This window comes from Thunnus maccoyii, chromosome 7 (genome assembly GCF_910596095.1).
Source record: "Thunnus maccoyii chromosome 7, fThuMac1.1, whole genome shotgun sequence".
NCBI classification, from domain to species: domain Eukaryota; kingdom Metazoa; phylum Chordata; class Actinopteri; order Scombriformes; family Scombridae; genus Thunnus; species Thunnus maccoyii.
Window position 1 is genome coordinate 11,153,462 of NC_056539.1, and position 25,261 is coordinate 11,178,722.

Below are 25,261 nucleotides of genomic sequence, written 5' to 3' on the forward strand. Positions count from 1 at the left end.
TTGAGGGAGAATAAACTCTCACAAGAAGAAATTGTATCACTTCCATCCTAAATCCTACCTATGAATTTATATTAATTTATTTAAGAAATGTTAAAGTGTTGGCAAAGTAAGAACATTATTACGAAATCAGAAATGACGTCAATTTGCTAAGTGGTGGTTTCCAAAATGTGGTCCAACAACCTCAGAGTATGGTGGTCTACTTGAAAATGAAGAAGCGTGCCACATATGTTTTTGCACTTTTGCACTTTTTCTATGCGGTTTAGATGTATAGCAGACTTTCCCCATGCGTCTTTCAAAACTAATGAGGGTCATTGATTTTGTTCTTTTTTTAAAATATGCAAATCAAAAAAACAGCACTTTCCACTGCCCAGTCACCTCCTCCCCCCACCCCCACCCATCCAGTGATGAAATTCAACAACAACAACAACAAAAAACTACCTAACCAGGGCTCACTGGCACCAAATCTTACCAAACGTTTGGTGTCTGTGCTTAAATGTGGAAATATTTAGTTGCCCCCCGTGACATAAAGACAAAGAAAAACAAAGTGTAGGCAGTGTTACTTCTGCTGTGAACTCACAGACAGCCTTGAGTGACTGCTGCGTTTAAAGGCGGATGGGAGGCGGACGAGTGTGTCCAATGGCGCGTCTGAGGAGGCGGGTGTGTGGTGACAGAGAGAGGCGGGCTGCAGCAGCCAGCTGTTGGAAAGCAGCGCTCCTAAACCATCCGCTACTACTACTGCATCAGGTGAATATCTCTACATCAACACAAAGACCAGAGCACAAAGACAAGACTTCTCCTGCACATGTCTTTGATTCGCGACTTGTCCTGTCTTACCGGTCTTGATCGAGCGGTTTCAACTCAGAGGTGAAAAGAGAAATCGAGATCGAAGAACAGGTGAGATCAGATGCTCAGTTTCTGTTTTTTAAAGATTTTTTTTTTTTTAATTTTTAAGGACGCAAATGAGAAAAGTTTGTCGGGGTTTTCCCTGTGGTGCAGTGTTTATGCCACAGCTGCGAGTAAAGTACCTGTTGCTGTGTTATTGAGAGCAACCTATAGATGAGGCTATATTAGAAAAGAGATGCTTGGCAACTCGGGGACAGACGGGCTATTCTTAAACGGTCTATTTTGAATGACGTCAGCAATTTATTAGGCCTAGCTAATTATCCGCAAACAATTTTTAAGCTATGTATTTTTACAGTTTTTATTTTTAGCGCCGAATGCTCTGCATTGCAAACTTTGGATATAGACGCATCCCATGACCCTTTGAATCCATTCAGCATAGATTGGCTTGACTTTAAGAAGCATCTCAGCTCAATTTGTTCCAGATTTACTCTTTGTTATAAGTAGTAGCATAATCCCCCCTCTGCTTTTTATTGCCTAACTGAGATATGAGCAGCAAAATTGCAATTTGCCACTTTGATTCATACAGATAGATAGATAGATAGATAGATAGATAGATAGATAGATAGATAGATAGATAGATAGATTGACTTTTTATTTGATTTTGTTTTACTAATTCTTGACTAATTATGACATCTTCCCAAGTTCATCTATTTCATCCCTTCCTTGCCTTTTCAATCATTTGCCATCAAGCTTATCATCATCATCACCTGGGCTGAAGATGGTTTGCAACTAATTTAATCACATATATAATTGTATTCAAAATAAGTGGATGGCAAGAAGTTACTCACTGCCAGCTGTCATTAAGGTGTGTCTCATCTTCACAGCTTCTTAGGCTCCAGTGGCTCTCAGAGAACTTGAGTCCTGAAAAACCTTTTCCACTCTTTATGGAAAGATCAAATGTTCAGCTCACGCCCGCATTGCTATTCTGGCTCTATCAAAAAATATCAAGGCAATTCAATTATCTCCTGTTAAAATTAGACAAATATTTCCTCACCATTACTCTGCAAAGGCCCAATGAGCCACATGAACCGTCTGACCCCGGAGACCCTGTCCTGAATAGGCTGAGCTCCTTGTGCTTTCATGTAAAAATGGCATTCTTTTAGGTTGAGATGTTAGCTGTGAACTCAAACCTGTCACGAGCCGCAAAAGTGTGACAAACTCATTAACAAATGAAGAAAGGGCTTCCTCTTCTTAAAATACGTTTCAGTTTTGATTTGAATGAGTAAAATGGTGCCGTCCTTGGCCATCACCCTTTTTTAAACATTGGTTTGATTTATGTATTGGTTCATGCAAATGGACTATTTTGGCAGACAGTTTAGAGGCCTGTTTTCTCTAACATCTGAACAGAGAACTTGAGTTTCACAAGAGTGACTAAAGTGACTAAAATAGTGAAAACGTCATTCACACTGCTCCGGCGCTAACGATTAGAGTTGAGGCTATCAGTCTAATTCAGCAGCTTGTCCTTCAGTGCATGTATTTCAGTGACTATATTGCTTTCACTGCACAGTCAACAAATGAAAAATAATGTTTTTAGAGCAGCAGGAAGACAGTGGCGAGGAAAACCAACATTTAAAATTTCCCCAAATTAAAACGACACCAGCATTAGCCTTTGATTATTTAGGTCATATGAATTTTTGCTGCATTTCAGAACCAATGCTGCTAATGGGCCTCTGTGATGGAGACGGTGTGATAAGGGTGTTAGAATCTGTTTTGGGCTGTAAGCTGTTGGCTTCCTTGACTAATATACTTTAATATGTTTACCATGTTTTTGAAACATTTACCTGCCATCATGCTCTGAATGACTCATGGAAAGAAAACCATTGAAGCTGAACCCCCAATACTCTACAAATGCCCTACTTTTTTTTTCTTTCTCATTCATGCATGCCGTTCACTGCAGCAAGAACAACATGCAGTGAGATATATTACTGAGTATCTTCACAAAAGCCGATCAAAGGTATTAGAATGGTGTTGTTTGTTGATGCACGAGCTTTTAGGTTTCTGTACATGTGTTTTCGATGATTGAGAAGGTCCCAGGGTGCAGCATGCGCAGAGAGCTGAGCTACTGTGTGCTGGTGCTGCTGCTATGTGTCTGTGCTTAGTTTTTTCCACTGTCTCGCCTCTGGGAAGACATCTGACAAAGGTGCAGTCGTTCCCCATAGAAGCTAGAGGACCCAGGGGCACGTGCGTGTATGTGCAATTATTGCACTGTTAAAGGATACACAGCGGATTCTCTTTTATGTGTTATGATAGCACTGCTATTTCCTTTAATTATCTCCTTTTCTTAGAGGTGTTGTGCTTAGGAGGTGATTCAGACATGAAAGGTCACAAACAATAAGTGCGTGCCGCTTGGCTAGTTGTGGTGCTTAAGCGGACCTCAAACGGCAGTTGTCGTACGGGAAAACATCCAGAATTAGTTGCTGTGTGAGGCACAGCCACGCTTTTCCTGTCTGTCTCGGTCTTTGGGTCTTCGACGAATTTACTAAACCACATAGAGTTCTGTAGTTAACTCCACACCGTTTGTCTGGAGGTGTCGCTATATTTATCCAGCTAGTCATGTGTTTTAACAGGTCTGTCTGTGGTGGTGATAGTTTGGTTATATCTGAGAGGAGAGGAACTTTCTGTATTGATAAAGATCTGTCTGCCCTGTTTAGAGCATATGTCCCACTTCCCTCTCTTCACACCATTAACATGCCTCGATATGAGGTTAAATTTTCTCACTTCTGGTACAAAAAAAAAAAGAAAAACAGAACAGCTTGACCTGCTGTGAGGTGAATTCTTTGTGGTAGCTGAGTTGGTAGGTAGACAGGCCGATGCTGGTTTTTGTGGTTCTTTACTTACTGCCCTCTTTTCACCATAGAGACAATGGCAAAGACGATTTTATCTGCAGCTGTCAGTGTTGAGGTGTGTCTTGTCTCTGCAGCATGTTCAGCACAGTGGACATCACAGGACTTTATAAGGTAATAATGAGGGCAAAGAGGTGGATTCTTTCAGAAATGCTCAAGATGCCTGTGTGCCAAGCTTACAGTGAGGGACAGCGGGCACTTTAGGGGTCGTGGGAACACGGACGCCATATCCGCTAAGGCACCATCAGGAGGGACAAGCTACTAAATATAGAGAAGTCCAATACATGTTCAGTATTAGGGGGAAAACCAGTGAAAACTCCTCTGGGCTTTGGAGACATACTGTATGGTCATGTCAGAGGAGTCAGACCACCACTTAACGTAGTCGTTTGATAGTGGAGTGTAAAATGGAGACAACTTAAACTTGCAGCAAATTGGTGTATATATTTGATTTACTGTTGTATGGTGTTGCAGTGGAGTCGCTTCATGGCTATCTCATGGTGCAAAAACATCAGTGAATATAATCCTCCGATTTCACATTTCTTTATGGTGTCCTGCTCTATATGGTCCTGCAGAGACAGGGACAGCACAAGGGGTTTTCTAGACCCAGAAAAATAGAAAAACAGCGGGTGTGAGTTTCAAAAATGGACATTCTCAAGCAAACCGCAATCCATCCATGTCTTTGGCTTCTGCCCCTCCAAATCCTGTTTTTTTCTCTGACCTGGTTGCATGAGAGAGGAGTGGGTGGCTTTTAGCTTCAGCCGTCTTTCAAAAACACACCGTTTTCCTTCTACTGTTTGGTTTTAGCTATTGCCTGCTGAACCTTTAAAAGGAGCTATCGACTGTATTTTTAACCCTGTCTCTTGGGGCTGTGCGGTGCAGCCGAGCACTGTGCTGCTGGCCCGGGGGTAACCCAGACTGTGGGGGTGTCAGACTGCGTGGACTGCTGGCCCGGCAAGGGCTGCTCTAACTTTAGACTGCATCGCCTCATGGTGGTAAAAATAAACACCCTGCCCTTACCAAGGGGGAAGGGACTTGAGTCACTTAAACCAAATGGATGACATTTTCCCACCAGAATGAACACGAAAAGAAGTATTAGACTCGTACTATGATGACAGGCTCAGATTCTTTGCATAATAATTAACCATCAGTTCTGCGGCCACTGCTTACAAACGTTACTTAAATCCTCAAGAAAAAATTTTAACACAGCTTTTATTTTCCTTGAATTACAGGAGGAAATGTTGTAAATGGTGTTTCATATTACATTTATTTGTTGACGTTCGCTGCAGCAGTATGAATGCCACTAACACAGACGTATTGCATTTCTGCTGCTATAACATTGTTATATCTTCTCTTGCAGGTGTCAAACAGCAGAAAAGATGGGAAGAAAGAAAATACAGATTTCTCGTATTCTGGACCAGAGAAATAGACAGGTGGGCGATCATATTTCATCCTTAATAGAATTAAAACCAGAACTATTTTTGCTACATGTACGATACCATAAAATAATAGTAACATTGTATCCCATCAGTGTTATTTGTACAGTGTCATATTAACTGTTGTGACTAGAGCTAAAACAATTATTTGATCAGTCGATAAACAGAAAATTAATTAACTATTTCACATAAATTTCAAATAAATGTGAAGTAATTTTTAAGTAAACATGCCAAAAATTCTCTGGTTCCAGCTTCTGCAGTGTGAATATTTTGCTGGTTTTCTCTGTTTAATATAATTGTCAATTGAATATCTTTATGTTTTGTGCATTGAAGACAGTTTTCTGATATTTTATAGACTTCAGGATTAAATAGTAGTAAGGTAGTTGTGATCTGCACGTCGGCAGAAACGGCACACGGAGAGCAGTGCATGATATGCAAAAGAAATTAGACCACAGATGTCATTTTAAATATAGTATTGTACACTCACAGCTGAGAGTCCAGCAGTACAGTGGTCCCACGCAACAAAAAATGTTTTTCTGATTTGGATGTAAATGCATGGGACACATTTTGAGTGTTTGGAGCTAAGAAAGGTGTATATTCACATTGGATGAGCGTAAGACCTACTGTATATATGAAATAAAATCAGCTTTTTATTGCAAAAATTACATGAATCAAACAATAATCTGCTTCTGTAAATATAACAAAATTGTGGAAGACCTAACAGTGAAAGTGATTTTTTGTTCTGCACCAAAAGGCCGAAAATATAATAAAAGCTTAAAAAGATTTTTTTTTTTTTAATAAGTTTGAAGGAAGATGAATCTGATAATGCAGATTGTATACATAAAGTATAATCTTGTGTCGTCAGAAGCTAAATATATTTTTCTCAGTCATCACAGACTGAGGTAATGGTGAGAAATGATCACATCACACTCATAGCTTCTTTATATTTTAATCAATATGTTACACTAATTATAGATGAATGCAAATGCTATGTTAATATTACCATGACAGCATGAATATTGTTATGTGTGAACAGTGTGAAAAACACATCAAATGCACACAAGGAAACTATGTTTGGACTGCTGTTTTTCTTTTTGGTGGTTTACATTATCTGAATTGAGGGCCTATATTTAAGTGATTAGTTTGGATTTGTGTAATCTGCTTTTCCATTAAAAAAAAAATAAAAATAAATAAATAAATAAATAAATATATATATACATATATACATATATAACTTTAAATTGCTTCAAGTATTGCATTTAAATAGCTTTTCTCTTTTGTAAATTCTGCTACAACACACTTTAGCTTCAAGAGCTCAGTTTATTTGCATCTCTCAGTCCTGCAGCTCAATAGGCAGAAATATTTATGATGCAACTTTTTCACATATTTGACTTTAGGATTAATCTGAATATTTAAGATGCATATATTATTTTAAATCATCAGTAACTGGCAGAAGTTACTGTTGACACAAGTGTAATCTGTGTGTTTTTCATGTCGTAGGTGACTTTTACCAAGCGCAAGTTTGGTCTGATGAAGAAAGCTTATGAGCTGAGCGTGCTATGTGACTGTGAGATCGCCCTCATCATCTTCAACAGCACCAACCGTCTGTTCCAGTATGCCAGCACAGACATGGACAAAGTGTTGCTGAAATACACAGAGTACAGCGAGCCGCACGAGAGTCGCACTAACACAGACATACTGGAGGTATTGCCGTGCTGCTATTAATGGAAATGACAGTAAAGCATAATTTAGTGTCAGAATCATCACAGTGCACTTTCTAACAATAAAGTAACTCATGTCTTAGAAAAAAAAAATAGATATAGAGTATTGCATTTTAAAAAACAAAAGCCTTCATATGTAATTCTTGCTTTTCTGACAAGTGCTGCTGTCACTTTGGGTGATTTTTCATGTGCACTTTCTGTTCTGCATCAGACTCTGCGTAGGAAAGGCCTCGGTCTCGACAGCTCAGAGCTCGACAGTGAAGAAAGCATGCAGGTGGCTCCAGACAAATATCCTCTCAGCGAGGGCATGGATCTCTCTTTGGCTCGCCAGCGCTTCTGCGTCAGTCCACACACACACATCTGCTGTTGCATATTCATCGTACACACGCATACACACATCATACAAGCAAAAGCACATACCCAATACAATGAGGGAGGTTGAGCCATTATCTGATTTCTCTCGAAAGATTAGAAGTTTCAATGTTAGTTCTTCTAATTCTTAGAATTGCCGTTGTCCTAATAACAACTCAAAAGAACTCAAATGTCCACAAGTCAACAATTATCTGACTCTAAAGTACAAGATTTCTTTATTCAAAATTTACATTTTTTTCTCTTGTTGTAAAATTTTTGTACTTAAATTCTTATACTGTCATCACATGTATTTATTTTACACTTCAGGCTCCATCCCTGCTGTCACCGGAGGCCCAGTTCCTGGTGTCTGCAGGCTGCGAGAACGGCTTCCCCAACTCCTCTGGATCCAGCATGGCCCCCCACAGACCCCCGGGCTTTAAAACTCTGTCCAGACCCGGCTCTGCCAGCCCTGCTGCACCACACACACACACCGCCTTCATGTCTCCACACTCAGGTGAGCAGGGGGAGGGTAAGAATACAGAGACCATGAACCAATAACAGAATCACTGTTACAATTACCAAATAACTATTTGTGCAAAAGCATGTTAATTTAGAGATTCACAACACACTTACCAGCACACTGGGTACAAGACCAACAGATGACTGTTGGTCTTGTACCCAACAGTTGTCAGATGGATTCCACATACTGCATAGAATGGAGAGTAACCTATACCTACTGCACATGTGTATTACTACAAACTGTATGCCATAATGGTAGTCAGAAATTGCACAAACTTTATAAAAAGAGGAGTTTAATACTGAACCAAATCATCCAATTTCTTTTATATTTTTAATGTGTTTTTACACTCATTTATTATATGACTGTTTGCTGTCTCTGTGTCAGAAAAACAAAGTTTAATGAATTAAAGAAGAGTTTCATTACATTAAATGTACACTATTTGGAGAATGTGAGAAAATGATTGCCGGCATGAAATTAAAACTCTCCGCTGAATGGAAAATAATGTTTTAATTGCATTCAATGGCATTGAAGATGTAAGCTGTCCATTTACAAATTGGCAATGTTTTACAGAATATTACCATTTGTTCCCGTATGTTTGAAATATTGAGCAGTGATCATTCTCGCTTAAAAATAGATGCAAATCATTTAGCATGAAAATCAATGAAATGCTCTTCTGGGGTCTCACTAAATGTTCGCTATAAAATGCATATGTACACTGTCAGCCCTCTGTGCAGCTGGCTGTGAACTCACAGGAAGTGTGTGTGTGTGTGTGCGTGTGTGTGCGTAAACTAATATGCACATGCTGTCGGTCTGTTGTGTGAAACTGGCCCTCCTCCAGTGTGACAGAGGCTGTAACCAGTTCTGTGGTTTCTGTACAGAATTTATCACACCTGCCAGTCATGTCAGCTTCTTTTATAGTCTTAAACTATTTGGACGCACTATGATGTCATTAGACACTGATCATTGACAGATATGAAATGGTTCACTATAGTGTTTTTAAATGTATTATTGCAGTTTATCTACTAATATACACTGAAGAATAGATTTTAGTATGTATGTATATATATATATATGATCAGTTCAAACTGGATTCTCTCAGCTCATCAGTACACTGAATTGTTTAACAAATATTAACATGAAGTTACATTTTGGCTGCCTTATGTCCCATAAAGGTCACATACTAATTCAAAGGTCACCCTAAAAGAAGAAGTTCATTTTTTTTTTTTATCACAGATGGAAGCAGAAACAGAAGGAGGTGAAGAATGTATTACAGAGAATAAACTATTGCTCTACAAGTGAAACAAGCTCACATCTCTTTTCACTTCCTGCTCCTTTCTTTCACTGGGTACTGTAGGCATTGGCTACTCCGTGTTCTCCCACGGCAACCTGAACCGAGCTCTTGACATGAAAAGCCCTCCTCCCCTGAACCTGGGCAGTGAGAACCTGCGGGGAGAGGCTGCTAATCAGGGCATGGGGGCCACACGTGCTAACCACAACTCTGCTGTGAGTAGCTGTTACTATCCAGTGTGATCTACACTAATGGGTGTTTGTAAAACTAACACATACTGTATATAGTGAGGCATGAGACTCTTTATCAAAAGTGAATTAACACACCAATAAATGCAAATTGTACTCATGCAAGCAGTTTCACAGTTTTTCTCAGTCACTCACACCGCTGATAGAAATGATATTTGTGAATTCTATGTTGTATGCATAAATGTGATGTCCCTGTATCACCACAAACTTGATTGTTACACTTTCTCTGATCAGCAGAGAGGTCTCTTGTACCAGGGTCTGCACAGCAGCAGCTCCATGGTGGCTATGGGCAAGGCAGGGCTGCTGGGCCACAGTTTGGGAGGCTACGGCCTCCCTTCCCCTGGAGCCTCTGGTACGTCTGCTCTGCATCATCAATTCTGGAGTAAATTAGAGTGAATAGAGAAAATCTGAGCTCAGTAAGAGTCCTAAATGTAAAAAACATTAATGTATTAAAGTGAAGATAATCTATTATTTCATTTACTGATGCTGGTTTATTAAAAATCCATCTTTGCATTTTCTTTTTCATCCCTTTATTCATATGTGTGTCTTTTCTTTCCAGAATACAGCCAACCTGGTTTTTATCACTCTGTTAGTCTACAACGAGGAGCAGTGAACCCCTGGCAACCAGTGCAGCCACTTCAGGAGCCCCACGGGCCTCATATAAGCCCAGGGTAAGGACATTAATGCGTACATTGTACACATAGCATAAAGTAGAGTCAGCAAGCAGTTTTTTGGACAGTTTTTTTTTACTGTTGTTGTTCAACGACTTGAGAAGCCAGATCTTAATTAGGCACAAAACAGTGTCTAATAATGGAACACAAAACAGTATGATAAACAGTCAGACAACAACAACCCTCCCACCTAGAAAAACAAGCAAACCCCAAAATAGATAAAAGAAAATTGAGTAAAAAAAAAAAAAAAATCAATCAATATGAAAGATAGGATGTGAAAAAGGAAAACATGAAAGAAAGATGAGAAAAATTAAAAATAAAATTAAAATTTTGGGGATCATTTGTCAATATGTAAAAATCATCTCTCCTCAATAAGATATTATTTATGTCATCCCCTCCTCTCTGGGCACTTTGACATGCTCTGTCGACGTATTTAAACGTGGAAAGATTGTGTTTAGCTGTGTTAAAGTGAGCTACCACTAGATTTTCGAGGTCATTTTCTCAAGTATCTGTGTTGTAACTGTTTAATCCATAATGGCAGAAGAATTTCAAATGCCACGCACATTCATTTTAACTGCATTAAACTGTCATCACGTTGAACCTGCTGAACTTTAAGCATAACTGCTGAATTAAGATTTCTTTTGTCTTTCCTCTTGTTGTTTCTAGGATGTCCAGTGGAGGGTGCTCCTTCCCCTCTCAGTCTTGCTCCTCATCATCTCCACATCTTTCCTCCCTCAACCTCAACATCAAATCGGAGCGTAGCTCTCCTGAGCACATGTCCTCGCCCTCCTCCCCTCCTCTACACCACCTCAGGCAGCATTCTCCAATGAGCAACCCTGATTCGGCTCGCCATACCCCTCCGGAATCCCGTCCGGCCAATGAGACGAAGGAGTTTCCCAAAGCCGGCTACCTTCAAGACGAAGAGGAAGGAGGGCAGGCGCTCAGGCAGTTAGAGATAAGTGACGGGTGGCAGAGATAGCTGGTTGCCGCAGTCTACCGCCATCTCCTATTCAATCAGCTATCTTCCATCAAAACCAGTGCTCTCTCACACACACACACACACACACACACACACACACACACACACACACACACACACACACACATCATAGAGAGAAGATAGTGAGATGGGGTCCATTTGTCCCCATCATCCCAGAGAGGAAAGCCTCTCTTTGTCTCCTCACACAGAGCTGGTCTCTCCTGGGTGATGGAGAATTTTCTCTGCATCACTTGATTGATCCCATGATGATGAGATAGATGCATACAGACTTTTTTTTTTTTTTTTGCTTTTTGTTTGGTTAGGTTTAGATTTTTTTTTTCTGTGTGGAGCCAATGTGAATCAAAATACAATTTGAAATGTGTTTGTTTTGTTCTGTGACTTTTCTGAAATTTAGCAACAGCAGCATAGTGGGACCAACTGAATTTCTCCAAAAGTGCGAAACACATCTAAGTACATGTTTGGCTTTCCAAGTGGTCCTCAGTGACGCCTCTGAGTAGTTCACTGTTTGCCCTAGATGTGGTGAAATGACTGTTTAAATGTTACAGTAAAAAACAGAAGGCACCGGAGAAAAACACATTACATCAGCCCAACTAAATGTGTCTCAGTAAAAATTCACATCTAATTCCCTTGTTGTTATAAATGCTTTATTGTTTTAGCTTTTAGCCCAAATGTGGTGAGACAATCTCCCCCATATGAGACCAGATCACCTGTTGCTGTAGCTTTGGCCTTTGTTGAAGAGGTGAAATGTGCCTGCACACTAGGACATTTTAAAATTCTGGCCATCAGTGAGACTCAGGGATTTACAGGATGGTTTCTTCGTGAAGTTAAAAAAATAATAGTTTCTTTCGTAAGACTGTAATTGTGGATAAGCTAAGCTTTAGTTGTATAATTCCTCCAAATAATACTAGTTTCATCTTTTTACTTTATTAATAACAAAACTTATGGTAGTCTACTTCAACTATAGACCAAAGTGTTTAATATTTGTCCCTATGCATTACGATCACATACTGCAACAGCCAAAGATGTACTGTGTGTAATCTTCTATATTGGGTCGAGTTTGATTTAAATAATATAAAATGCTATCAAAGTTTTTTTTTCATACAACTTTTTCTGAAGGGTTTCATTTCATAATGCAGATATTATGTCCATTATTGTCTTATGATATTTATACATGTATGAGACACTGTAATTAATGAGTCTAAATATTCGGCCTACTTGATGATATAGAATATTTCATTAAAAACCCACAAATTACATTTTTTTTTCAGAATTGAGGAATGTTTGGTTGTAATTAAATCTGTTAATCTACTTTTTGCACTGGATCTCTGTTCATGTTGGTTTCATTTTGCAGAATATACTCAATATTTCAAGTTTTCTATCATTTGACGAGTTTCCACTGTTTGCCCACAAGGGGTCAGCTTATTTTGCAACATCTTCGCTGTTTCAGATGAGGAAGATGCAGAGCAGGGAAGACCATCCTTAACTATTGGTGATTAATTATCTAATGAATCTCTATGACAAGACACAGGTTCAGTGGTTCACCCTGAGGACTTTTAACACACACACCGTGACAAGAAGCAGAGATTCAGTGAGCCGGTGGAGGTCTTCAAGTTTAAGTGCTGCTGTGGAATTAGCTCCCTTTCATTTTATTTTTTATTTTTATGCAGTTATGTGAATTAATATAAGCATGAAAAACCAAGTTATCAGTATTCTGATGTTTTGGATTGAGTTTTTATGTTTGCTGACTGCTTCACTAACAGAACAGAGACAGATTTTTATTTGACATTTGTTGTGATTCATTTTAAATAAAAAAAACAGTTTGATTTGTACATTTGTCTTGGACTATTTTTTCCTTTTTTCCCTTTTCTTACAGATGACATTTAGTGATTCTGGTGCTGTCAATTTTTCATGTACATTCAATCTGAAGACATAAAAATGCTGTCTGCTGTGTAGCCATCAAGCTTTCATGCGGCCTTTTATTTAGTCTTATTCACCTCTGTTCCATCTTTTGAACACACACACACACACACTCTCTCATTATCATGTCTGGCCCCTGTCAGGCAACTCACCATGCAGCCACCAAACACGAGGAACAAGAATGGACCACTTAAAAAGCCTGGAAACCTTTATGTCTTCAAAAAAAAAATACATTCAGAACAAAAAGGCTCATTTCCACAGCTGGTTGTCTCACAGTAACTATGTCAGAACGTTTTCTTATGCTACCCCTATGGAGCATTTGCCTTCCTTTCCATTTCAACTAAAAGCCAAAGGGGGGAGCACAGAGGAGTCGAGCCCTGCCTGCCCCGGTCCATCTCTGTCGTCTTTCCTCCCTAAATGAAAAGAGACTCTCACTGGGGTCATGTCTGGTCTGCTCCCCTGAGAGCAGGCCGGCCCAGTCTGTAGGGCATGTCTGGGTCCTACACACACACACACACACACACACACACATCCTGGTTTCTATAGCAACCACAGCCAGCCATGGCAGCCTGACTTGGCCTGCTGCAGTCCACAGAGCAGACTGAGGGGGCCTGAGGCCTCCAGCACAGATGCACATAATTAATATGATTATATAGATATGTCAACCCCGTCAACTTTCAGTTCATTAGGCCGGCGGTTCTCCCAGATCTGTCAGAGGCTCACAGAGGAACACAGCTCGGCTGGTCATGGCGGGTGAGGACAGTGCTTTCAAATGTGCAACTTAAAAAATGCTCCTCAATCATGTTATTTAACAATAACACAACCTAGGAAAAGAAACATTTCCCCTTGAAACCTTTTTTTTTTTAACAATGGTAAAAAAGCAGCATTGTGACAACATCCCAATGCTAAATTTTAGACAACAATTATACATGAGATGGATTGTTAACTGAAACTCTCCCAAATTTCTCCACTCCTCAGTGGCAATGTGATTGATATCCTCCGATGAAGCATGTCCCAGTGCACATAAAAAGAGAGCGACGTGGCCGCCCCTCCCTGAATTGGAGAACCTTTGTGGCTTTTGATTGGACGTGGAAGTCAAATGATATCACCAATAAATCATGTCAGCTCTCAGACAAAAAGCCTCTCCAGTCTCGCTCTGGTGAAAGGTCACGTTCCTTGACTGTTGTTACACAACTGGCATGTAAAGCTGAATGTTGTGATAATGTCATAAAGCTTATAAATCTACTTTCAATGTTTTTACACCGCACTGACTAATGGATGTTTTGTGCAGTTTAAATGAAATAAATTGGAGGAAGTCCAAATAATACAACACTTCCTGTAGCCAAGTTGAGCACGTATATTTCTTCCCAGACTCTTGAGGGGCACCAGGTTCATAGTAATTATCAGTGATTAAAGAATGATCTTTTCAGGAGGTTGGGGTCAGAGTTCAGGACTCAGCACAGCGGCGAGACACTATTGTCATGCACAATGTCTTTTGTCAATTGGAGCACCGATTTCTAAAAGAAATTGTTTTATCGATGGTATCTCCCACACTCCTCGGCAGAAAAACTGAAGGAACTGGGAACTTTAAAATGACATGAGACTGAAAATAATACATATTTTATTAAGCCACATAAACAAAAACGTTCAGGTTACAGCCAAAAGTTTGCACACCATGCATTCAGAAAATCTCAAAAAGCAACATTTTCATGTTAACTTCACAGTATTATATCAGAGCATTCATTTCAAATACGCTACCTAAAAAACAAACAAATAAAACAAAACACACAAAAATCTAAAAGTACAGAAATGTACAGTTTACAGCATCTGTATCATTTCTAAATAACAAAAGTTATTTGAGGCAATGCATCATAAATAAATAAATAAAATACACTCACGCAAGACTGATTAGGCTTTGATTGATCATACATGTATATTACTGATTGGCGATAAAACAGCAAAAAACTAAAAACGCATGTTGCAAATTAAGACACTGCAACTAAAAACGTTGCCAGTGAGTAGTGTTTGGAAATTTAAAAAAAACAAAAAACAAAACAGAAGAATTTGGAGCGTTAACTTCATCTATTTAACAGAGTGAGACCAATCCTCGTTCCACATACACACACACAAAAAAAAAAAAAAAAAAAGGGAGAAGGGAGACTTCAAAATTTATTCAAAATCCCTGAGCTCCCAGGCACTTAGGAATTCTGACGGAAACTCTTTCGATAATAACGACAGCTTTCAGACACTAGTACACTGCCACAAACACAGCTGTGAATGATTCACAGTCAGTTGGCTGGATCTGAGCTTCACGACTTCCTTTCAATCAAAATGTTACAGCAGAAAAACTGAAAAAACAAACAAAAAAAAACAAACAAAACATTTAGCACTCTTGAATCGGTTCCTTAAGGGTGACAAAGAGTCCCTTTCAAAAATAAAAAGTCTTATCAACACAGGGATAAAGTACTAATAATAATACTAGTACTATCCTGGTATGAATTAAACATCTTAACTGCAGCATTTAACAATGTTCTATGAAGAACTATTCAGGTAACACTGGCATAGATACATTTGAAAGGTTGCAGAAAAAAAGGTTCTGCTGAAGTAGGTGGAAGATGACCTGTTGTCTCTGTACATGTGTGTTATTGATACCAGAACCCTGCTGGTCACTAACAGCCATAAGGTGGCCAATATTGCAACAGACAGTGCCCATCAACTGTCCGCTCTCAACACACCTTTATCAAAACTTCTGGTGGTGCACTCTGTCTGCAGTTGTGTGTTTTAATGAAATCTCAGCTCAGTTGTCTGAATGCGTCCTGTGCAGCCCCAGTGCACTCCTCAGTTAGTTGTTCATGAGGTACTGGTGGAAGTAGATGCCAAACAGAGAGCTGATCACCTGGCAGGCAGCCACCCACCAGGTGAGGAAGGCGAAGAAGCCTCGGAAGAAGAGCGGAGTGAGGACGGACCGCAGTGCTGTGAAGGTCTCTGACAGGTGGGCTACTGTGGCCTGGATGTCCTCCTCCATATCCTCCATCCCCTCTTCATCTTCATCCAGACTGCCGGGCAACACGGGTGCCGCTGTGGGCACCAGCAATGCTGGTGTCACTCCAGGGGTCTCCTCTGCGCCCGCCCCCCAGGAGAAGTCCCCTGGAAGTTCAGAAAAGATCAGTCAGTATTAGGGCTGCAACTAACAATTATTTCCATTATCCATTAATTTGTTAATTGTTTTCTTGATTAATCGATTAGTTGTTTGGTCTATAAAATGACAGAAAATGGTGAAGAATGTCAATCCCTGTTTATGTATATGGTGCCATGATGTGATTATGTATAAAGCTTTATTCAATGAGTGATGTCAGTCTGTAGTGTGCTCTGATTGGTCCACATGGGTCAACCAATGTATTTAAGATGGTCTCTCCTTTTGTCTTGTAAAATAACCTGATGAAGGTCTGTGTACTGAAACGTTGTTCCCAATAAATCTTTTTTAATTGCAAATGAAGAAGACAGTGTGCAGGAGTTCTGTGTTTTACTTTAGTAATCTCTGTTTCCCAAAAAGCCCAAGATACAACCTGAAATGTCATGTTTTGTCCCAAGTGACAACTGAATATCTTTGGGTTATGGTTTTCTATGAGAAACCAGAAAATATTCACATTTAAGAAGCTGGAACAAGAGAATTTGGGGATTTTTTTCTTTCAAAATGACTCAAAGTTATTAATCAATTATCAAAATAGTTGGGGATCCATTTTGTCTTGATTGACTCATCGACTAATAGTTTCAGCTTTAGTCAATATTTATATTCACCAGTGAACTTGGAGGAAAAAGTAAGAAGACAGGCTTTTAAAAGATTGTTATGAATGACTCACACTAAACCTTGATATATAATACATATATTCTAGATAGATTATTTTTTTATGTAATGCCGCTGTACTGTCAAATAGCTCAAATAAGACATTAGGATATCTACATTTGGACAAATAAAGATTCAGGGTTCAAATCCTGATAAAGTTAATCATCATGAATTAAATGTTTGTTTTGTGGATTTTTCTTTTACCGCAGTGGTTGTGATGGTGGTTGTGAAGGTGTTCTACTTACCGAGTGCTTTGAGGGCCAGTGTGGAGAAGAGGACGAGCAGAATAGGAATCAGATATTGGAGAGTAACTACAGTCAGGTAGCAAAACACACGTGTGACCTGAAAAACAACAAGTTACATAAACTTTACTCTGCACCTGCAGTTGTAGAGTTTTTGCTCTGCTATTGTCAAGAAAAGCTTCTGAAAATTTTCTGAATTCAAAAAAGGTTGAACAGAACTTCAACTCTTCTCTTTTTAGTTATTTATGACACAAAAGGAGGAAAATAAAAATCACTGTATGATACATAAAACAAATAGTGTATCTGACCTTTCTCTGAATGTCAATGGCAGCGATACGTCCCGCCTCCTTCTTCATCTGCTCCACCCACTTCTGAGCCAGGTTGAGGTAGGCCTGCATGTGGTAGCGGGTCAGTGCAAGCCGCAGCACGCACAGAAGCACGATGATCCAAAGACGCACGCTATCAAATACTGCACTGGGTACTCTGCAAGAACAAGATTATCAGAAGATCAGCAAAAATCAGGACCCACCGTTTCTTGACGGTTATTTTATAAAACGAGCAAATCCAGTTTGCGCACTTACAGTGTGACAGAGGTCTTTCCCATGGGTGCGTTTGCCAGGAAGTCCCTCGCAATAGGTTTCACCCACAGAACCAAAACAATCACTGGAGAAAGGAAACTCATGTGCAGCAGAATCCTGCAGGAAATAATAAGGACATCTGAGCGAGCCAATCACTGCTGATGTTTTTAATAACAACATATGGACTAATGTACATTGTTTTCTGCCGTGTAAATGTATCAGCTCTTACTGGATGAATGGACGACCTGAGTTCATCTGTACCGCATCGAGATGAGTCTGAGCAAGTCGCAGTCCGGGGAAGGCCAGGAGAGAACCGATGTAAGCGCAGAGAGCAGCCAGACCGAGCTTCACTGTCAGCTTGGTCACTGGGATTCTGAAATGAGTCAAATACAAAATCAATTCATTGTAAATCAACCTTTTCCTTTTACACAACAAAGCACTATGAAGACGGATACTTACGACCACTCAGCATAGCCATGCTGTTTGGCAAAGATCTCCATGTTGTCGAAGAGGTTGGAAAACCCAGACTCCAAGCCGAACTCCAGGTAGTCCTCTCTGACCACCAGCACCAGCATGGCCACCAGCAGAGACAGAAAGCCAAAGGCGAGGCACACCGAGCGCTCACCGCCCTCTTCAGAGCGAAAGTAGTGGCTCATCAGAGTGTGAAGGGTCTTTCTGAGAGTTGCAGGTTAAATGAAAACAACTGAAATGGAAAACTTAATGCATTTATTAGTCCAGTCCAAGAGTCTCCATCTTTTTAGTGACACTATTTTATCTTATCTTTAAAATATCAAATTTATTTTTAATCGATTTTTTTTTACCACTAGGTCTACATAATGATAATAGGTTGTTACAATTTTGTAACTGTGACTAGACGCTCCATAACCTTTGGGATTTGATGATGTTTTTTAGGAATATTCAATCAATACAGACTTTACAGTTAGAAGGATACAGACTGAAGAGAACGGTCAAGACACACCAGATGGCTCCAATATTAACTTCTTTGCTGGCATCCACCACACTGTAGTAACACTCGGTGAAGAGGAAGACACCAGTTGCATAGACTGCAAAATCTACCAGCCACTGGTACTCCAGGAAAAACCGCAGCACTGAGAGCGGACACAAGAAGAAAAAAATATTACTTGTGCGTCAACAGCTGAGCTTGAGCAGTGTTTGTACTTTCACAATGTTACAGTTGTGTAGATAGAGCAGTGTTTGTTTTACCAAGGGCATCCATGGCGTTGATTGGAGCTTGATCCAGGTGAAGGTCGATGTCTTTGGGCACAGTGAGAGGCTTGCTCTCCCCGTTCTGTCTCCTAGAAAATAACACGTCAACACACAACACAAATATACTTCTGAGTATTACAGTCCAATGATTTTTAAACTGCAGTAGTCAACATTTTGCTCAGAAATAACACATTTACTCCAGAGAGTGCAAATATATGTAAATTATGGTGTTCTTCCTCTAACCACTGCTATGACATGACTCTTTCCTGCAGTCTTAGTGACCCTTCCCCCCTGATTCCCACCTGTCTCTCCTGTTCTGTTTGGGCATCTGCTTCCCTGCCAGCGCACACAGCTCTCCTTCTGACGGGTGTTTGAACCGGAACAGACTGGAAGGAACAACAGGCACATGTCTTCAAACAGTGCACAGCACGCTAAATGTGTATTATTACCTGACAGAAGTGGGTGACAGTACCTGCCATTACAAAGGAGCCAGCGTGCAAATGAGTAATGTGGAGCCATCCTCTGCATAATGCTGGCAGCCAGCAAACTGACCACCAGCTGGATTCCCATCAACGCCTGCAGGACAAACACACACACACACGTTAAAGCATTAGATCCAACTCTGAAACTTCATCTCTGTGCATGAAAATGAAGAGCTAACATCACATGTGTCTAAGTATCAGATATTGAGAGTAGGAGCGCTCTCCCTACAACCGTGACGACAACGACAGTATTTTCTGTAGACTCAGCATACAAGACCCCAGAAAGCTTCAAGAAGAGGTCATTCAAAGGTAGTTGAATTAGTTCACACATCACAGGCTGCGGAAGCTAAGTCACATACCATGCTAAACAGCTAACAGCAGCAAGAGATACAGTTCAAAAAGGTTAAACATAGAGTGTGTTGAAAGCCACTGCAAAATGAATGAAAGTTAGCAAATGGCTATCGTGCTAAATTTAGCCAAACTTCAGCAGCTGTCGGTCCTGCTGCAAAACCTGAGCTAGCTAGTTAGCATTAGCAACTAGTAGTCTCATAGTGACCGATATTAGCAAAAAGAGCTTGCTAGCGAACTTTACAGCACGCTGATAAGACTGGTAATAAAATGCCAAAAATACAGGATGTGACTTGAGTTACCATGTCTTCTTCTGAAAGGTGTAGTTGTACAGACAAGCTGCCGTAGCTTCTTCACATGCAGCAGAGTCCTGACAGCTGAACCCACCGACATGTGAAACTAACTGCAGGTCCCGGATGTACGCGTTGCCTTCAGGTTCTCCTTGAAAGCTGCGTAAGTTGTAACTTCGACATCAACCGCTATAACTTCTACAACTCAGTACCTTCATTAGCGTGAGTGAACTACTGTACTGTTATTGAAGTGCCTTTCCATTCAAAAATGTGTTTTTCATTTTGTAACTTCAGTTGGATGTTTGAACTTCACTGTGCAGAATGATGTATGGGCAGAGTTTGACACTAAAATACTGTTTTCACGTTCATCTGCTGGAGGGGGAAAGTTTCTCTGTGTTCACCTAAAAATCGAGTTTAAGGGGTGGGCTTATGAACATGATTTGTGACATCACAACTGGTTTGGAAGCCAATCCTGGTTCAATATTCAATTTACACAAGTATGATGTGGAAACTTGACATCTCTAGTGCACATACACCATGTTGTAATGATACATCTGTTTGATGCTAAGCAAGGGCACATCGTCAGTGATGTATCCTGAGGTCACTGGGTGTTTCAGGTCTTTCAAACATCAGACAGCCTCACTCAGGCGACCCAGCTGAGGTTCATCAAGCCTCAGCTTGTGCCCTAGTAGCATTCTCCCATGGATCCGCTCTCTTGATCCAGAGCCACCTGGAGGCTTTCTCAGCAGCCTCCATGTTGTTGTAGATGGCCCTCCTCCTCCTCTCTCCTGTGATGCTCAGCAAAGTAAAAGCCCTGCAGACGGGCTGTCCTGTAAAGCCTCTGCACCCCCCTTCCACAGGCAAGCACCTTGCCTTCCAGCCTTGTCTGAGGCAGTCGCATGGATGTATTATAAGATCTTTTTATATGTCCATGATGTACACTGAGAATTGACTTTACAGTGATGTAGGAGACATCTTGTGTCCAGCAGTTAAACTTTTGAAATAAATAATATTTACAGATTGTGGTTTTTCTTCTGATTTTTAATGAGGGAGAAGGGGGAGATGTCATTTTAAGAATTTCTAATTAGGTGACTGAACTTTTTTGAGGAAAAACCACATCAGACGCAAAATATTATTCAAAGTAGTATATTTTTATATGTCCTAAAACATGTCTGGAGAGGACCTTTAAGTACATTTTTGAGTTACTCATGTTTCACTTGACTGTTTAATTTAATGCTTCTCTTAATGACAAACTGGTTTATTTCACTTTGAAAACACAACGCTAGATGAACTGTTAAACTGCACCATATGACGCAGTAAGAAAGAAACACCTGAACCACCTGCTTTCAGGGTAACACATAGGCCTGATAATTTAAAGATCCCCTCCAGACATGTTTTATGATGTATATAAAATACTCTATTTTGAATAATAATTTTGTCTGATATTTCCCCCCCAAAAGTTCAATTATCTTGTTATAATCTTAAAATGACATCTACTCCTTCTCCCTCATAAAAAATTTAGAAACTCTGAATATGCAAATACTTTTCATTTCCAAAGTTTTGCTGCTGGGCACAAGATGTCTCCTACTTCACTGTAAAGTCCATTCTCAGCGTTTGTGTACTGGAGGCTTCAAGTTTCCACATCACACCTGTCTAAGTTGAACATTGGAGCAGGATTGGCTCCAAACTAGTTGTGATGTCAAAAGTCATACTCATAGGCCCGCCCCTTAAAATCAGATTTTCAGTGAGCACAGAGAAACTTTCCAATTTCAGCAGATGAATGTGAAAACAGCCTTGTAGTGTCAAACTCTGCACAAACATCATTCTGCACAGCGAAGCTCAAACATCCAACTGTAGGTACAAGAAGAAATATACATCTTTGAGTGGAGGGAGACTTTAACTTTTCCAATAGAGACCTCAAATTGATTTGTGTTACATTTGAAACTTACTGCTAATCAACTTTTACTGAAGTATATAATAGTTTTTCTACTCTAACAACTTTGTGCCTGTGTAACTTGCTTTTGATTGAGAATATTAACAATGTTGGTCTTTAGGACGTTGTTTTTGTATTTTACAAATCAAGTGGCGCAGTGAAAGTACTCTGGCCACGCTATTTGAGGTTTAACAACTTTACCGAAAACATTTAAACATCTTTATTAGACATTTGGACATCTCGTAAATGAGCACAACAATGAGTGACATCACTCACACACAGCAGTACTTCATCCTTGTTCATGAAGGCACCAGAGCAGCCACAGAGGAAGAAGAGCAATCATTCATATTGGCTTTAACAAAAAAATATGTATATTATTGAAAATATTATTCAAATATGTTATTATTTCATAACATCACTGTTGGACATTCAAAATATGGATGAAAAATAATGAGCACACCTGTGCTTAATAAAGACATTCTGTTCTAAGAGAAAATGGAAAAATACTAAATATGTAAAAAGGAAGCCACATGCAGCAGATTTAATTTACCAACATGCTCCCACTCCTCATCTCTAATTAAAATGTAAAATTTTATCCGTCTTAGTTCCTTGTTCTTCCTCAATACCCCTGAACGCCTCTGTGAGATCCTCCTAATGATAATCTCCATGTTTCATGCCTCCACCATCATGTATCTTTAACATTTCATTGGATAAAAACAAACATTATGCAAATTGTGAGGCTTAAAGTCTCAGATATGCTCCTCTTACTCTCTACTTTGGCATTAAACACACAGACACCAAAATAGAGGGAGGGGGAGAGTACTGATGTACTCATGTACTTAAGCAGTGTTTTTCCATTTAGATGGATACAAATAAGGAAACGCCTTATAATATCAGCATGGTTATCTTTAAGCCTGCAGACAAAGTTCATATCTCTGTAATTTATTGATGCATTATGTGGTATATTCTCTGAGCCACAGATTATTATAAGCCATGAGGTGTTTGGGACGTACTGTGGGCACAAGGACAACAGCTCTGGGTGCATCCTCCATGTGTGGTTCGCGTGGTCACTCAGGATGAGAATGATTGTTATTGTCCATGCACACACACACACACACACACACACACACTGGCCTGTACATGCATTATAATATCAGCTCATCCTCTGTAAAGCGGAGGCCCGTATGCCTCCAACAGTGCAAAGTGTTTCCAGCAGCACGCCCTCCAAAGATCTTTTACTAAAACCATTCACGGCATTCAAATCTGTGTTTAGCATGTGTGTTCATGTTATTTGGGTGGTCTGCCAAGTTGATTGAATTCCCACTTTCTGCTAATTGGTGGCACCCCTTCTGCTGAAGATGTGTCTGATCCTTTGCCCCGTGAATTTGCGCACAAGAGCATGACGTTTCAATGAGAGCTGTGAATTTGATCAAATGGAGCTTTGTGCGATGAAGCAACGGCATCTCTGGTGGCCATCTATGCACCACCGGGCAGGCATCTGTAAACATAAATCACATGAAATTAATTGTTCAGCTCAATATGAAACTCTGTGGTGGTTGTTTGATATCTGTGAGTCCTGTTGATGCAACTGCAGTCCGGTGAGGCAATTAGTTTATGAGATTCTGAGCAGGGGGGAAATGGAGAGATCGTGTTTTGATTAGAATTTCACTTTTGCAACTTCTGCTGCTGCTGAAGATAAAATATACACAGTAAGTATGGACTGATATGATGAACTAAAGCATGTATGGCCTCTTTTGTGCAATATAGAGCAAGATGTGTTGTATTTTATTGCTATAACATCATTCTAGCATCATCTAACATGTTCTTTTTTAATGCCAAAATTTGCCATTGGTCCCAAACAGATAAAAATACACTAAAATGACTAAAACATTCAGTACGTTCGCCCCAACATCTCAGACATTAAAATGTCAGTCACACTGTGAGAAGAAATGTCTGTGTCTGGGTGGAAAAACACTTCCATCATTATCATCTTTGACACAAATGCTAATCCCTCAGCCATGTTAGCCATCTGTGGCTGAAGTGGCAGGGCAGAAATTACTGAAGAAAATGGACACAAATAAAATGCTAATTCACCACGGGCTACAAGTGGCTCCCCTCCCTCCGCTCAGCTCGGGGGGCCTCTCGGTTCCCACACCACTTCTCTGTGTCTCTCCCAGGGTGCTGCTGGGATACCGGCGGCTGCTTCTGAGCCCGCAGCAGGGAAGGCGGCCCTCCCATTGGTTCGTCTTTGTTTGCCCCCATGCATGGTATTCATCAGATGATTTGAATATATGCAAATGTTGCAATGGTGCCCCGTCAAAGGAAACACCCACCACTGTCGTTCCTTCTCCCCCCACCCTCTCTCTCTCTCTCTCGTCTCCCTTCATTTTCCCCGCTCTTTTCCCTTTTTGTCTCTTTCCTAACTGCTGCCTCCTCTGCAGTGTGGGGGAGAGCTGTGGGAACCTGCTATGGAGGCCCAGATCTGCTTTGTCACAGGGATTTACTTAAAAGAGGAGTGAGACTCATGACTGTGAATTACCAGACACAGACATATATCATAAGGAAGGTTGTAAGAAAGGGCCTGTAAACACTTGATCTCTCCTCAATGTCTGCACTGTACACAGTCAACCCAAGAATGATACATGTCAGATATGGTGATGCCAGATGGATGCATCTCTTTTTTTTCTTTCTAACCAAGCAAATAGCATATGTCAATAATGTGTTTAGGCTAGATGTATCACTAATTACTTTCAATTCAAGGTAAGTGTTTACTAGACTGTGTGTAGATACACTCCAAGTTTCTACTGTAAAAAATGCAATAACCACAATAGTAAAGTCTCATTTTGTATTGATTCAAGCCATATTAAAACCTGTAGCTGCGCATGGAAAGAACTTAACAGAAGGACAAATACAGTATTTTGGATCAGACTATTTAATTTTTTTTCTACACTTAGTTTTGAGATTTACATTTTTTTTGTGGTGATGCTATGTCTGCAGATAGAGTTCTCTTACTTACTCAATTGAGCTATTAGAGCTGTGAATTTCTAAAATAAACCAAAATGTCCTTTGCAGAAGATGCACACACACACACACACACACACACACACACACACACACACACACACACACTAAAACTATACCTTTTACCCCTTTGTGTCTTATATAAAAATGCAGCCTTTAAGCCTCATATCTGCATATTCACTGACTGTATGTGGCTCATCTGTTTTTAAAAATTTTTTTTATCTGTTTTCAGATTCAGACAGAGGAGAATTAGCTCAGCCTGGTTTTGCTGTAAGGTGTTAAGCTGTTACTTTGGCTTGTCCTCACACAGATTCTGGATTTGGACGACATGAATCATTGCACGCTTATACTGTAATTACGCAAATGTACGCTGGTAATTCTGTGTCACAGTGCTTGCGTTG

The 25,261-nt window shown here is 40.1% G+C and overlaps 2 protein-coding genes across 5 annotated transcripts; one reads left to right on the plus strand and one right to left on the minus strand.

Annotated features, from left to right (window-relative positions):
• The first annotated feature begins 634 nt into the window (after positions 1-634).
• On the plus strand, positions 635-12,807 carry mef2b (myocyte enhancer factor 2b). 4 transcript variants are annotated; one of them, XM_042417144.1, is made up of 10 exons: positions 635-744; positions 863-894; positions 5,104-5,176; positions 6,680-6,883; positions 7,112-7,240; positions 7,579-7,765; positions 9,126-9,274; positions 9,545-9,659; positions 9,867-9,978; positions 10,645-12,807. In XM_042417144.1, exons 3-10 carry the CDS (start codon positions 5,123-5,125, stop codon positions 10,955-10,957), a joined length of 1,263 nt encoding a protein of 420 aa, XP_042273078.1. In that variant the 5' UTR covers positions 635-744; positions 863-894; positions 5,104-5,122; the 3' UTR covers positions 10,958-12,807. The 4 variants fall into 4 exon arrangements, with proteins under 4 accessions (XP_042273078.1, XP_042273077.1, XP_042273079.1 ...); XM_042417143.1 differs by having other exon boundaries at positions 636-894; XM_042417145.1 differs by lacking the exons at positions 635-744; positions 863-894 and adding an exon at positions 1,562-1,624.
• A 1,692-nt stretch (positions 12,808-14,499) lies between these two features.
• Positions 14,500-20,034, minus strand: tmem161a (transmembrane protein 161A). Its single transcript, XM_042416749.1, has 11 exons — positions 19,919-20,034; positions 19,259-19,362; positions 19,089-19,172; positions 18,784-18,875; positions 18,512-18,668; positions 18,019-18,234; positions 17,789-17,932; positions 17,563-17,676; positions 17,290-17,464; positions 16,985-17,081; positions 14,500-16,042 (listed from the first exon to the last, which is right to left on the minus strand). The coding sequence occupies exons 1-11, from the start codon at positions 19,919-19,921 to the stop codon at positions 15,738-15,740; spliced, it is 1,491 nt and encodes a 496-aa protein (XP_042272683.1). The 5' UTR covers positions 19,922-20,034; the 3' UTR covers positions 14,500-15,737.
• Between the last annotated feature and the right edge of the window lie 5,227 nt (positions 20,035-25,261).

Excerpts from the sequence above, each read along its gene's own strand:
- mef2b (XM_042417144.1), top strand. The coding sequence starts at position 5,123 with ATGGGAAGAAAGAAAATACAGATTTCTCGTATTCTGGACCAGAGAAAT. Across the intron at positions 7,241-7,578 it reads TGGCTCGCCAGCGCTTCTGC|GCTCCATCCCTGCTGTCACC; the intron begins GTCAGTCCACAC and ends TTTACACTTCAG. Across the intron at positions 9,660-9,866 it reads CCCTTCCCCTGGAGCCTCTG|AATACAGCCAACCTGGTTTT; the intron begins GTACGTCTGCTC and ends TTTTCTTTCCAG.
- tmem161a (XM_042416749.1), bottom strand. Across the intron at positions 19,173-19,258 it reads TGGCTCCTTTGTAATGGCAG|TCTGTTCCGGTTCAAACACC; the intron begins GTACTGTCACCC and ends TGTTCCTTCCAG. Across the intron at positions 18,669-18,783 it reads CAACGCCATGGATGCCCTTG|TGCTGCGGTTTTTCCTGGAG; the intron begins GTAAAACAAACA and ends GTCCGCTCTCAG.